The sequence below is a fragment of the Corvus moneduloides genome, chromosome 1 (genome assembly GCF_009650955.1).
Source record: "Corvus moneduloides isolate bCorMon1 chromosome 1, bCorMon1.pri, whole genome shotgun sequence".
NCBI lineage: Eukaryota > Metazoa > Chordata > Aves > Passeriformes > Corvidae > Corvus > Corvus moneduloides.
This window is the reverse complement of record NC_045476.1, coordinates 105409895-105425470: the sequence shown is the minus strand read 5'-3', so window position 1 is coordinate 105425470 and position 15576 is coordinate 105409895. Positions and strand designations below refer to the sequence as shown.

Below are 15576 nucleotides of genomic sequence, written 5' to 3'. Positions count from 1 at the left end.
TCCTTAGAGTTTAAAAATTGTTTTGATTTTCCAGAATAGCAACACCAAACATAAGTATTCACTTATGACATTACTACAATTGCTTCCCACAACTGTAAATTGTTGCAGAATACTGAGAAAATAGCTCATTTTGGGATAAACACAGCACTCAGGCTTACTGTAACAACAAATGTATTAGCAATTTGCCCAGATTATTCAATATGAATAGTTTCTTCAAGAACTTGTACAGTTAGTAAAATAGAAATATTTAATAGAAAACAAGCATCCAGATCTTCTGTGGCCTTATTGTATTGTACTTGCACGTCATGAAGTCATGCAACTGTGCAGCCCTCATTCCCCTCATGAGATCCATGTGTATTTCTGTGCTTTGAAGGAGCTCTTGCCATCCTTGCAGGAGTGGTTGCTTCCATTAGAATTCATTTGGCATTGACCACTCTCATTTTTTGTCTCTCTGAAACAGAAAAAATGGCAAACAATCTGCATTTTGACTTAGTGACTGATTTATCAGAAAGATCATGGGGGTGAGTATTCTGAAACATAAGTCTCTGAAGAGACTCAGCATTTGGTAGCCCAACGGAAAGAGACCTCCCCATCAAGCCCAGTCAGCAAATGCTGACTTGCAGAGCTGTCTCCTGCCCTGCAGCTGAGTGTTCGGCAACAAATACCATGGGATGAGAATGACGGCATTTAACAACCGCTTTGCAAAATACAGTAATTACACAACATAAAAAGTGGAAAAGGATCAAGCTTTGGTGGTCCATACTTGCTCTTTGTTTCGTGGAGGGGTGGGAGATCAACCAATAATTACATTTCTAGTAATGACTTAACTCAGCCATAAGCATTACACTTATGGTCAGCTGCATTATATCAAGTCACACATAATTTATAAGCATTGCTAAACAAATAAACCAAAATCCCCTCTGTCAGCAGAAAATACTTTCATCACCTGGTTAAGAAGAAAAGACTAATTACAGGTAGACATGGCCTTGCTATAATTCTTAGAGATGTTATTCAGGTTTTGCTTTGAATTAGCTCACTTCTATGTGACTCTGACACAAAATAAAAGCTTTATGTGTTGAGGGAAATTAAAACACCCTGTTAGGTACTCCAGAAGCACACGGTGAGAAAAACTGCCCTGCTCAGACACCAATGTATCTTTACCCTTTCAGCATAGAATACTACAAAACTAAGAACAATAGTTACATAGTAGCAGTGCTTGTTCAAAGAAAACACAGGCCCAGATAATATTTGGTGGGGGAGGGAGGGGAGGAATTTGCCCCAAGCTAAAGATTCAAAGTGTTTAGAAACCAACAGCTTTGACTTAAATATTTTCTACATTGTTGCAACGTAACTAAAATGGATGCACAGACCCCATATCCTGAATAAACTATGTTAACATAACTGTCACCTCTAATATCAGCAATTGAGAGCTCTTTTTCAATCGTTAGCATCTTAAAAAACATGCAGCAATTTGAACTAAAATCTTCAAAACTACAACATACACCCTGCTGCATTTAATATGTGTAACACACCACAACTGCCAACATTTTCAGTTCTTGAATCTGAGCATACACTGTGCCCACCTGCAATCTTAAAAATCCCACTTCACTCACAGCAAATGCTGATCTCAGTTAAAAACCCCTTTATTAAGAACAATCCAAACCAGAAATTCTAATACTTTACAATAACAATTTCAATGCATAATTTAAGAAAATTACTTATTTTTCAAATCTTTTCCCCTGTACATTCCTTCTTCTGTGTACATACTTTACATAGTAGCATAATTATAATTTCCCATTGGGATTACAGTACAAATAGTTTGAACCACATATAGCGCAATTTCTTTGGTTCAAAGTCATGAACTCCTTCCTCAAAGGCTTCATAAATTTCTTCCACAGCAGATAGGCTGCTGCCACAGATCTGTGAATCGAAGTGCTTTCTTCAAGTTTCAGGCTCTCACTGAACAAGCTGTTCAATTTCAACATGAGAAGTTGACTGATGACCATTAACAGTCAAGAAGCTGCACTATATTCTCTAAGCATTTTACATGGTAGGCATGTAGTTCATTTTCTTCTGGCTGGGGAGAACCTGAAAGGAAAAAGAATCCCAAGATTTGAATTTCTAGTTGATTCTTAATATAAAATTACCAAAGATTGCATCAAATGCCTTGGAAGAATGCATGCTGGTTTACGGCCTTAACCTCTGTATTAATGAGTAGCAAATTAGATATTACTACTTTATGTTGCAAATTCTGTTTTGGTTTTTTCCTTGGGTAGGACAAAGCAGGAAATGTAAAATAACAATAGCCATGTCGAAAAATTCCCCCACGTGTACTCAGAAGAACAATATACCATTTTAACCAATTATCACTGTTAAGTGATCAAAGCTTTACAAGCACAGACTAGTTGAGAACCTTAATGCAGGAATATATTAATGACAATATTGATGACATATTACACAATTGTAAAATGTAACAATTACAGTTGCATAAATCTTTTATACTCCATACTTTGATATGTGTTTATTGAATTAAAAATCAATAGTTCTGGCTGGGACTTCATGTTCTATAGCAGTACACAAATAAATGGCGATTAATGTTACAAGGTGCTAGTATGTAAAAGGTGCATATTTCTACCTTGTTGATTCAACATGGTATTTTGAAAAGTCTCTGACCAGTGGTACTTCTGCTATAAAGAGAAATACAAACTTATCTATTTATTATCAGTATATGAAATGTTGTATTGTTATGTTTAATGATTGATTTAGTATAGGCTGAGTTTGAAATGACAGTACATTCACAAAAGTAATGGATTTGGGTGACAACACAGGAAAAATTATCATGAGATGTTCTATTAAAAATACATCTCCTCCTTATTAGGATACCAACAATGGTCAATGTAGACAAAATTTGTGGCAAATCTGTTATGCAAATACTATGGAAACCTGGTATTATAACCCCCTCAACCAATAAACCTATTTGAGTATATCTATAGAACAATTTAATTAATATGAAAGTTCCTTACCTTAAAATGAGTCATTATCACGTCCTGTCAAGATTAGACTAACTTGATGTGACCCATTATTAACTACTGAAACTCCAGCTATAGACCAGTGTCTGAACACCTTTAATGCTAAATGTTCTTCAGCTGAACCTATTGTACTGAAGCTATTCAAACAAGTTATGTTCAGTTATTTGAGCAAAAATCTCAAGCTCTCAGAATGTCACTAACTCATGGCACAGTATTTCAATGTTGTAACAATGCTCTGTTCTGATACCTTCTCTACGTAGCTCTGAGGCTGAGCATGGGTAAGCAAAGTCAATGCTAAAAGAATTTTTCTTATCACTAACTTTAGACTTAAAGATTCACAGAACTGTACTGTGAAAAGAAGGATTTTTGTTGCAAGCATGATCAGACCTATGCTTCAAAACTAACCTTGGCAATTACCTAAGGTCTTTACTTAAGGCATTTTTCTCCATCTGTATTTATAAGGTGCCTAACCATAAACCATATTGCTAACTTGTGATTTTAGAGACAAAAATATCCTTTCAAAAACTTGTAGCACAACAAAAACTTACTGTAATGATATAAATTGAAATCATTTAATGATGGAAAAATAAAGAATTGGCATTAGGTAGAAGTAATACCTACTTTTCTTCACTAAAGAATAAGCCTCATCTATTCTTCTCCTTATGGATGGATTCTTCAAAGTCACTTTTGCCTGTACACACACAAACACACAAAACACAATGAGCTTTCTTCCCCACATGATCACACTTCAACACCAAAGTTTAGAAAATCACAGTAAGTCATCAGAGCACGAGACGCAGGAATTTTTAGAATTAACATGACTGTATCATCATACAGACTTTTATATTAGTCACAAATGACAAAGGACAAGCTGCTTCTTTACCATGTTGTTTAATCTCCCAGCCTCAGCAGCTATGCAATTAAAATAGACCAGAATGACTACTGTAAACTTTATTATTATTTACTTAGAGATTACTGTATTGTTTACAGCATAAAAGTATAACATTACAGTTCTTTCACAGATTTCTCAAATACTAACCTTCTGATAGTTGTGAAGCAAAGCCCAAAGCGAAGCTGCTCCTATTCTCTGAACAGCAGGACTGTTACTTTCCAAACAGGCAGACAGTATTGCAATTGCTTGATCTAATGAGACAAATAAAAAAAAAAAATGAAACCAAATGCATCTAGAAAATATAATCAAGAGCAATGTAAATATATTTACATGCCTCAGTAGATTGATGCTTGGAGTACACTTATTTTTATGACAAGTATGGGTATGGCAGAGGAATTACAAAAGCTTTATTATCAATTAAATTTCAATATGCTCATAAAATCAGCACAGTACTTTGAAAGAAGTGTTAAAAACAATACAGCAAAACAAAAATAAGTAATGCAAAAAAGTTAAGCCACCAGTAATAAAACATGAACATTATGTATAGCCATCAGCTATGCTTAGGGACTGAGTAAGCTGTGAAACTGTTTTACAACTCCCACTAGCCACAATTAGAGCCACATCACGATGGATATTAAGATGTTTCTATTTTCCTTCATACTTATTATGCAGATGATTTGCAACCAATGAGAAATATTTGCCACCCCACTGTAGGTGCCTTAATTTTCTAGCATTGCTCTGAAGCCAGACTCTTCAACTTTGCTTGTTCACTTCACAACAAAAATTCATAGATTATGTAACTGAATAATGTATATTTAATTAAGGCAGTAAATCCACATCTTAGGAAAAATAAAAAGCATGGACACTATGGAAAACCTGCTGAGAACTTATAACAAAGACAGGAGCATTCTCTCTGCAATTAAATGGGGGAAAGAAACATGCCTTCTACAAACAACCATGAAAAAAGTTCTGAGCACATTGTTATATTAAATATATATGCCATGACATAACTTTATCATTATTGTAAACATTTTCTGCACATGACAGGACATAGAACAGTTTGTCTCAACATTCATGATTTGCACAAGCTAATAACATTTTGTCCAACTCGAAGATAGGAACTTCAGTTATTTGAAACTGACTGACACAAAAAATCCTTCAATCCTCCCTGAAAAATTAACTATTTGAGAAAACTGCAAAAATCCTTTCATTCATAAAGTCTTGCTATATCCAAATGATCTGCCTAACAATGAATCTTGATTTTCTTTTTAGAACTATTTCTTTGCTTTTCTTTTTATTATGTATTATTGTAATTGTCTCTCTGCCAAAATATGTGTTCTGTAATTACTTCTACAAAAATAATTTTTATAAAAATGCTCTTCTAAAAAACAACACTGAGTTCTTGGTCAGTAACCCGAGCTGCCATGAAAATATAGTCTTCTGGAAGCAACAATATTCTAAGAGAACAATATACCCTTCAGATACTTACCATTACCTAATATCTTTGGTTTATTAGCTGGACTAAAACATATGTTATGTAGAATAAGAAGTGCTAGATGTTGGCTGCTCTTGTGCTTGTATTTACACATTTCAATGATCTGGTCTAAAAACCCATTTATCTTCATGACCATCTGTTGTCCATCTTCTCCAAAAGATATGTTCAGTAGCAGCTTTAGCCAGAGAGTAGACACATTACTAGAATTTTTATTACTTCCTTTTGGTAATGAAAGAGATAAAAAGTTCTGCAGGAAGTTACTCTGTTAGAAGGAAGAAAAAGGGTTTTAGAATGTATAGGATTCCATGGCTTGTTCACTATTGCTTGACCTTCCAACCTACATACTTGACCAAACACTAGTACTACTGTTTAATTTACATATTACAGGCAACCCATTATTATTCAAGGATTTTTGAAAAAAATTACATATGAAATAGAATCTACTGCTTGGTTAAAAAGTTAATATGGTAACATACATTTTCTTCTATAATAATTTATGCAGTGTAGATACACAGAAGTTGATCCAACACAATATATTTCTTTAAAGGATGATTCCCCCCACCACATAAGCTTTTTGCTTTACACTTAGTGTTTCTACCCAAAAATAAGCTAGGAACATTTTAAGTGAATCAATGCACTACTTAGATAATGTATTCTTGATTCCATATTTAGTATTGCATTATATTAGCAAATGTTAAAGGTATCATAGAATGTCTCGAGTTGGAAGTGACTCATAAAAATAAAAAGAAAGGAGGAGTTTCCTACAGCACCACTCCTCCCTTCACTGACAGCCAGAGGAATGTCCTCTATTTTTGTAAGCTTTGAAGAAAAAAAAATGTGCATTGATATGACATACACTATCTCAGGGTTTGCCTCCACTTTAAGAAGGCTCCGAGAAGGTGAAAATCTATCTCCCTGTTGCAAGAAGGAGATGTTCTAACATAAATTCCTCTGATGAAAAAGTCCTTGACTAAATATTCCCAGCCTCACCGAATCTTGACAACATATACAAGCATCTGGTTGAAAGCAAGCAACCCAGCAAACAAACTCACTGTAGTTTTCTTCAAGTGAGTATAATATTGGTAATTTAATTTTCACAGAGGGAATTGGTTATTCAGCATTGCTTATACTTATGAAAGCAGAGCCCAAGACAGAGAAGGAAGACTAAGTACTATCACACTAGAGTGCAACTCTGAAGAGACTAAAAGCAAAAACAATTCACAGAATATAACAGCTACTACAGAAGAGATCTCAAACTCTATGTTTCTATCAAAAAGTTTGAGTATTAGACACTTTGTAACGGTATGACCAGGTTTTACATAATTAGCAGCACAAAAAGATCTATTTTTCCCCTGCATTTCTAATGGGTAATTAGATCCAAGAACAGAACATTATTAATGGAGATCAAAAGAAATTGTTGCAATTATTAAATTACTATAAAATATGATAGAAACAAACACACTTTTTATAATTTCTGTTGTGTTAGCTCATCACATCACACTACAGTTGACTTTCTACATGGTCTGACTTCTTTCCTTAAGGTTCGAATTTATTGAAATGATCAAAGTTTAAGGGAAATAGATTTTTCAAAGAACATGTGATAAAACAGAGTAAGGATCATTCTATATACAAAATATAAAAAGGAAAAGACATTACATACAGTTGTGTAATAAGAATAGATTTTTATCTAACATCCAATTACTGACATCTTCCTAAAACTTTTATAAAGGTTATGTTTCACACAGCACACCTAATGATTTATACAATGTTGAATTTCTTGTTCATTCATGTGCAGCTATTTGCTCTACAGCATACTCACTTTCATGATCCACTAGTGATTGCCATCAATGTATATGGGTATTAAAAATGCTACACCCCACTGAAACAGAGAGGTTATAAAAAGCTCTAGCAAAAATTGTCCAGACTATGAATGTAACTGAATTCCACTCTGCTCTTAGGGAACAGTAACACAGCTGAGAAGACACAATGGATTTGACTCCCACAGAAGCATTTCTATACGATCACAGGATACTCCATACTAAAATATGAGGTTTATTAAAAAGAAAACTGCTAAAATAAAGATTACCATCTACTTACCTTCTGAATAATGCCTTTACAGTCATGAGACAGAGCAAGGTTAGATATTAGACAAAAGACCACCTGCTGAACTGGGCTGTTATCATTTGACACATGGGAAGCCAATTTCAAGATGTTATGCATTAATGAATTGCCAGCTGCACTTCGTGCAGACGGAAGTAATGATTGTCCACCACTGGCCCAACAAAGTGAAGCACAACCTTAAAGCAATGAGACATTTATCATATTAGAAATGCAGATGTGTATTTAAAAGAAAAACGTACAGAAAGAGCAGTGCCACTGCTCAAACAATGAGATGGAACTTTTGAAAAGATTTATTAGGTATCTTTTCTTTCAACCACAATGAAGTCAATGGGACATGCTTTGAATAGAAATGTGCCTGAATGTGGCAGTTTACTGGAATAGGCATCTACTGTTCTATTGTTCTAAAATGTAAGAGGCGATTCTGCTGTTAAATAGAAGCCATTGCTCCATCTCAGAAAGTCTCCTTAAAAACCAGAACATATATCTAATTATACAATTATTTGGCAGTTGAATCTGAAGGGATCCTCTGAAACTGGTTCACAAAATGAGGTCTCTGTATAACCTGAAAGGATTAATATAAGTTTCTTAGAATATTTTTTCGAGAAATATAAGCACTGTCTGCAGCTGCCATTTACACTGTACAACAGAAGAATGCACGATCCTGTGCTACAGAGCTGTAAGTTTAAATTAACACAGCAGCAGGGGACAACTATGTTACCAACCTAATCTAGATACATGCCTTCTGCACAAATACAGATATATGTCTTTTTTTAGTGGCACTGGCCATCAGCAACAACAGTTAATTTCCTACCTGGCAAAAGTAAACAAAAATGAGACACTGTTTAACTGTAACTAATATTTACATGCATATCTCTGACTACACTGAGGAGGAGTGGTTAACCAGTTCAGAGTAGGTAAATTTGGGTAAATAAGGTAAATGAGGTAAATAAGCCAGCTACTCCGAACAGAAAGAAAAAACATGATTGATCAGACAGCTCTTGCTCTTATTAGCAAGGAAAATAAAAATGCAGCCTAGAGTCACTCAGAGTTAAAAAACAAGAAAGACCATCAGAACTTCACCCTGATTTCTTGCACATGGACAGGATACTACATTTTTATTTTATACTCTGTAGCTGACTAATACACATCTTTCTTTGGCGCATACTGAAAAAAAATTCTTTATGAAAACAAGCCATTGCAAGCTCATTTAAGGTCTGGACACATTAGCTTAAAAAAAGAGTCATATTTTAACCATATTAACTCTTTTATGGTATCTTGACAGGTAGAAAGGAACAGACACTTTTGTGTCTCTTCAAGCCACTTGTAAATTATTATTTATGATTTGCTAAATTTAAATAACCAGGATAGGGAATGAGACAAATCCATGCTAGAAAAAAGTTCAGGCTCCTAGTAGTGGGGATAATTACCAATGGAAATAAAAGGTTTGCTCAAATGAAAAGGAGATTCCTTATGAAAAATAAACAAATGCAAGCTACTGACTCCAAGGCATAAATAAATTGAAGAAATTTAATATAAAATTGAATTTGATTGACTATTTCAAAACCAGAATGTTCTCAATAAGGACTGAAGTACAACCCATATAAAGTACTGATGCACTGTTCTCCATTAAAGAATTCCTAGAATAGTACTTCTGTAATATACTACTCAGCTTGGCAGGACATTCAGTGTAACCTTCAAACATAATGGTTTGAATTAAATGCTATTTAAACCTTTAGTACAATTGTACTTTTGCTAAATCCAACAGTTTGAAACCAGATCTGAACAAAATCTTGAATGTATTAAAATCAAAACTCTTGATAGACTTTGATGGGCCAGAGCTTTTACACTTTCCTCTTATGGTAGCAATAAACATTCTTTTTTTTCCCTTTATTGTGCTTTTCTGTCTGAATTTTTCTGGTAAAATATTTTGATGTATTCCACCACAGAGTACCTGCAGGATAGTTTGCAGTGTAGACGCAAAGCAAATGCAGAGCTATTTGCATTGAGGAGTCATCTGCTAAAAACCATGGCCATAGAGAATGCAGAACAGGAACAAGATGAGTTTTGAGTACTGCCATCTACAACAACATAAGGAAGAATTTAAAATGTTATCAATACTTTGAAAATGAAATACAGAGTGAGAAAAACATATTTTTATCTTATGTCTTATTTTATGGTTTAAAGACTGTATGGAGAACTGACACCATGATTTCAACCACCAATGAATTTAACTCTATGCCAGTCAAAAACAGTGCCATATCTTAATTACTGAAAGACATGCAAACAAAAGTAAAGATTTATTCATTCCAACTGTTCTTATTCAAGAGCTCTCTATTCTAAAGTCTTATTCAACTCCTTCTAAAGTAATTACTGGAACTCAAAAAGCATGGAAATACAAGAGTGCAGTTTTATACAGAGCAAATGATAGAAATCTTCAGTTATCAACGCAAACTCTTTCAATCCTCCAAGCAATTGTTCCTGCAGATCCTGATCAAAACAAGAAAAACATTCCACAACAATCTTAGCTGAGATTATGGCACAACCAAGTTATGGGGACTTCAGGGATAATCAGATGGCTTATTCAGCCCCAAGTGTTCTGCATACAAAAAGAATGCTAATACATGCCCTGGAAAAGGGGTACTCCTGGAAAGTCAGGAAATCTTGTGGTTCCACCAATGTGTTTGCTAAAAGCAGCCCAAGTTGTATAAATAGCACAAGTAACACAATGCCAAGAAAAATTAAACTGTGAAAGAGAAAGTGGAAATAAATGTGTGAATGGTATCAGCAATAAGAAAGAGGAAGAGCAGTGATCAGAAAGAAAGAACACAGGAAAAAGTGAAAACAAGAAATGCAGTATTTTCGCCATTAAAAAACCAGGCAGAATTGAAGTTGAAAAGAAACTGAAAAGAACAGAGCAAAAACCAAGAATGAAATGAAAAGAAGAAATTCAAGACTTTGAGCAAGAAAAATGATTTTGTAAAAAATGGAGGTGAAAACAAAATTGTGTCTTGGAGGATTAGTACAATTTAACTCAGATAAAGAAAAAATAAATAGAAAAGAATTATTTATGCTTTGGTTAACATAACAAACATTAACAAACATGTTTGTTTGGGTTTGCTTGTTTGGTTGGGGTGGTTTTGGGGTTTTCTTGTCTTTCAGAAAGGGAAAAGTAGTAAGTAGAGAGGAATAAGGAGAAGAAACCACTTTCTAAGATCTCAAGTGTATCTCTGTGCGCCTTTCTGGTGGCCCCATACTTTTGTCCACACCCATTTTTCATATTATATACTTTGAAAACTAGAATTATTGACTTACTCAAAGCAGAAGTGGATACAAAAGATAACAGCCATCTGGAGCCATTGGGAGATGATGTTTCCTAAGAACACTGAGTTCCCAATACATGTATGAAATATTCTTAGGAAGTGGGAATAATAATGAAATTTGAAGTATTTCTTGCCATTATTATCAAACTTAAATTTAGCCAACCTAAAATTAACTTCGAAGTAGAAAAAAAAAGTATCTTTCAGTAGCTGAATGAGCTCACATTACTTCAGTATAAGAATACTTACTTTGCATTCTTCATTTTGAAAGAGGCAGTTTCTAAGGAGCTGCATAGAACACCTTAACTCCTTAATAAGGTTATCCTCCTATCCAGAGAAAAATAATTGAAGATCATCAACATAAGACCAGAATGAATTTTTTCCAAGGAGGAAAGATTTCAAAAGAAGAAGTGCAAATCTAAGGTATCAACATTTGGGTCACATCTCCTCAACAGTTTTCTTCTGATTTCAGGTAGAATTCATCTCAGTTAGCTTCAAGCACATTTACTAAAGATATTTGTAACTAGTAACTTATCATTCTTATCTCTCTTTATAACCCACAGATACTATTTCTAGGGGCACCAATCTGACCAAATGCAGAGATCTGTAGTACTGAGCTCCATTTTTCTTACAACTACTGAAGAATGGGTAGGAACTTTCTGAGTATTTGTCCCATCCTAAAGCACACATCTCAAACAAGTCAAATGAATTGCTCCCTGGAAGCATTTATTTTCCTTCCTTGGATAAAAACAAGGTGAAATTAGCTCTGAGTTTCATACCCTGAGATGAGCTCAGTTGGTTGGAGCATGGTGCTAATAATGCCAAGGTTGTGAGTTTGACCTCTATATGGACCATTCTCTTAAGAACTGGACTTGATGATCCTGCAGAGTCCATTCCAACTCAGACTATTCTGTGATCTCTACAGGTGGTCAGACCAATCCATCGTCTATTCCCAGGGTATTCATTTCCTATCCTTAACAATAAATATAGAAGCTATAAATAACTTCCAACCTGGTAAGAATATTACAAAAATAAATACAGACCTTTGGACAGTGAGGTGCTACATTGAGATTCAAGTCACAAGTAAACAAAAAATCTATCTTCATGACAGAGCTGTGACACTACAGGGTAGGGATGGCTGACCTAACTCCTATGAGGGTGACACACTAAACCACTTCTGAAAGACAACGAAATTCCAACAAGCTTGTTCACCACAGGAGACTATTTCTGTCTTATCAAACATAAAGGGACAAAAATGTAAAATAGGATTCATACCTAATCTCAGACGAGGTGAGGAAACAATGTGTGCTTATAAATCATAATGTGCTTATATATCATAAATCATATATTTGATGACATTTAGAGATGAAGTAACAATCTACTGCAAAAAGGTTCATGAAAGCTAGGTGTAGTAGATCAGGAAGAAACATACAAGTCATTTTTACAACTACATTTTATAACTGGTTTGTCTCACTTTTAGCCAAATAAAATGCTATTGCTAAGACAAGAGTCTTAAGACAAAACAAGAGTTCTTTCAAGGAACTCTGTAAGTATGAATTTAGTTAATAAGTAAAATAGCATTAAAATGACACAAGCTACAAGTCATATTTAATGTATAAACTTCTAGGAGGTTGAAAAAGTTATGGATTGCATTGATAGCCCTGTTTCTATTTTTTTTTTTTTAGGATATCTTGATTTTTTACTAAGATACTATTTTGACGTGTTTTTCTGAAAGCCTGGCTACTTGTAAATACTTTTCATGCTCTTTATTAGCATCACACTAATTATTATCAAAGAAAAGGAATATCAAGTAAAACACATCAGTTGCAGAATGAAGCTAGGTCAAACACATTTCTCCAAACAATTAAAAAAAAAGAGGCAGAAAAAGGGAAAAAGAAAAGAAGCTGCCATAGCTTTCCTTTGAGAGTTATGGTTGAAGTGGGCGAAGGGGGCGGTTTTGTGAATGATCAGCTAAATCTACTACGAAAGCAATGTCTCAGTGTCCCCCACATGAAACTGTCATTGTGTACCACATATGATGAACAGCACACTTACATATGATGCAGCAACCTACAGCCCCAGCTCAGCAAAGAAATCTGCCACAAAGTCTTTTGCAAATCTTTCAAAGAATTTTCAGTTAAACATAATCAGTTTTCTGAACTTTCTCAGAGGCCCCTTTCCTCCAACTTCTTTCAAGTTTTAAATTCCTCCTCAACCCAAAAACTACAAAGAACCAGCTGACTTCAACCTTACAGAACATATCCAGGGCAGGACACCTTTCAGCCTCCAAGCATTGAAATGGAAAATGAATGTGTTTAGGAGATCTCAACAAAAAATATGACAGTCTTCAAATGTCAGGGTCAAACTCAAATTTTTTTAAGAGCTCATTGTTATAAAACAGAGTTCCATACTCTCACAAATCAAGGGTAATGTCTGTACCAAAACCTCAGAGAAAAATACTGTTTTGCTGAAGCAATGCAGAAATGCCCTACAGGAAGATGTTTTCTGCAATTTCTGCTTTATGTGGGAGTGGACAAGATATCAAACTTGACAGCAGAGGTTACTGCCTGTATTTTATTAATTCTCTTAGATGAAAGTGGTAGAAAACAAGCAGATTGCAACAAAAATCTTATGAAACTGTTGTATGATGGTAAGACATAATTTATATCTAAATGTGGTAAAGAAGATTTGGGTGACATGAGAATCTGGAAGAACTGGAAGGGAGGTTGAAAAAAAAAAGGCTAAATAAATAAATTGTGACTGGAGAGAAGAAACTGAGAGTGCAGGGAGTGGAAGGACCCCAAGTACGAGGTTAAAAAAACCCCAAAACTGACAGGAAGTTAAAAAACCAGGGACAGCTGAGTCTGATGACAAGAAACTGTGATGTCCAGACCAAGTTTGAAGGAGACCAGAAAAAAAAAATAGAACTGAAAGCCAGATAACAGGAGAGTAAAAAAACTGTGATTTACATGCATAAGCAGACTGGAACTGGTTTTGGGATGGGAGGGAGATTGACTGATACAGGAATAGACAAAATCAAAACAGCTGGTTGAATGACACTGAAAAAAAACAACTTAAGAAAAACAAAAAATATTATTGTGGAAACAAGATGGAAAAAATTAGTTGGATTAGATAGGGCCATGAAGTCAAGACTGAAAGTCCAACTAAGTTTGAAAACAGTACTCTGATAATGCTATAAGACAAAATATCATAAATTACAAGCATAACAGATTACTAAAGGATGAGATGTGTACATGAGTGAATGTCTGAAAGTGAATTCTGAACTCTCAATCAGAAGCCTGCTATTTACTGCTTTCAGGCAGGATGGACTAGTTGCTAATTCTGATAACCTGGACTAAAAGTGGGAAGTCCTGAATCCTCCAATTAATGAAAAGACATCAGACAGAACCAGTAATTCAGAGGCTGATCATGTGCTGTACTTAGCATGTAGACTATTGGGTTTAGGCAAACAGAAGCTTGGAGTTCTGGAAAGAAAAGTTAGTGGCAAAAAGGTTTCCTGAAAAGAGATGGTCCCTGACAGAAAAAAACAGGCCCAAAAGAAGAATGTGAAGATCTTGGCTGGAGGAACAACCTGGCAAATGGGAGAAGATCCTGAGGACCAGAGAGATGCATGGAGAAAAACACCAGGACATGTCCAGGGGCTTTGTCCAGTGAACACCAAGACTGAGAAGCTGCAAAGTATGAACTGATGTGATTTTCTGCCTGACATTGGAAAAGGTAGCTGAGACCTAGTGAGACCTCTGGGTGGGAGAGCATGTGAGATAACTAAGTTGGTAAAAGCTCTAAAATCATTGAATCTTACAAAAGCTCCAGTATCTGGATCCACTACAAGTTGTCATTTACTTTGTCTCATTCATGACAGATACGAGCAGTATCTGCCTCAAGACAGCAAACAAACAAAAAGATAGCTGGGAAGTGCCTTATGCTATCAATGTTTTGGTTTTTATAGCTACCTTTTTTCTCTGTGCTTTCCCAGGCTTTAGGGAAACCAAATTCAGCTGCGCGTGAATGTGCTTCATGTTTTCTATACAGCTGTCTATCAGGTCAGCTGAAAGACAAAAACCAGTAACACTTTATAATTACATTCACAATCAAAAATACTTTATTAAAAAACAAAATACCTTTCTGGCAATGATCTTGTTATCTTCTTGATATCAGGAAATAACAAACGGTTTCTGAGATGAAGTGCCATCTAGTTGAATGCTCTCAAGAAGCAAGAATACATTTGAGTCCTCTTGCAACAAAGTCCCATGAGCGGAATGCCCAAAGAGAGGACTGGTAAGATTGAGAGGGGAAGATGATCTGGGTGGAGAGGATAACAACTCATAATTCTTCAGGATATCTTCAACAATGCTGCTTAGAAGCGTGAAACTTCAAGAGGTTATCCATTTATATTACCCAATCTTTCCCTAAGAACAGCCAATTTGCTGCATCCATGGTGAGACAAAGGAAAGGAACGATTCACATGACTTAAAAGTGCAAAATGTTGAGTTAGGCTCTTTTCTTTGGATCTAGAGTCTTTAAGTCACTATAAGGTGATGGAGTGACTACGTAAGCGGATAAGGTAAGAGCTACAGATATCATCTGTCTGGACTTCTGTAAGGGTTTTGACGTGGTCCTCTACAACATCCTTCCAAATTGGAGAGTTATGTAATTGACAGGTCGACTGGATGGTGGATGAGGAATTGGTTAGATGGTCAC

The 15576-nt window shown here is 35.2% G+C and overlaps 1 protein-coding gene across 4 annotated transcripts in view; it reads right to left on the bottom strand.

The window, feature by feature from the left end:
• Window positions 1-1625: 1625 nt before the first annotated feature.
• RTTN (rotatin) overlaps window positions 1626-15576 on the bottom strand; it is an 80185-nt gene continuing 66234 nt past the window's right edge. For 3 of the 4 annotated variants that reach the window (XM_032121069.1, XM_032121062.1, XM_032121087.1), the window contains 8 exons: window positions 14829-14923; window positions 11104-11181; window positions 9489-9615; window positions 7514-7713; window positions 5411-5678; window positions 4069-4172; window positions 3651-3720; window positions 1626-2088 (listed from right to left, as the gene is read on the bottom strand). In XM_032121069.1, the coding sequence (XP_031976960.1) occupies window positions 2006-2088; window positions 3651-3720; window positions 4069-4172; window positions 5411-5678; window positions 7514-7713; window positions 9489-9615; window positions 11104-11181; window positions 14829-14923 (1025 nt within the window). In that variant the 3' untranslated portion in view covers window positions 1626-2005. Of the gene's footprint in view, window positions 2089-3650; window positions 3721-4068; window positions 4173-5410; window positions 5679-7513; window positions 7714-9488; window positions 9616-11103; window positions 11182-14828; window positions 14924-15576 lie in introns of those variants that run through there. The other variant, XM_032121078.1, reaches the window with a different exon arrangement.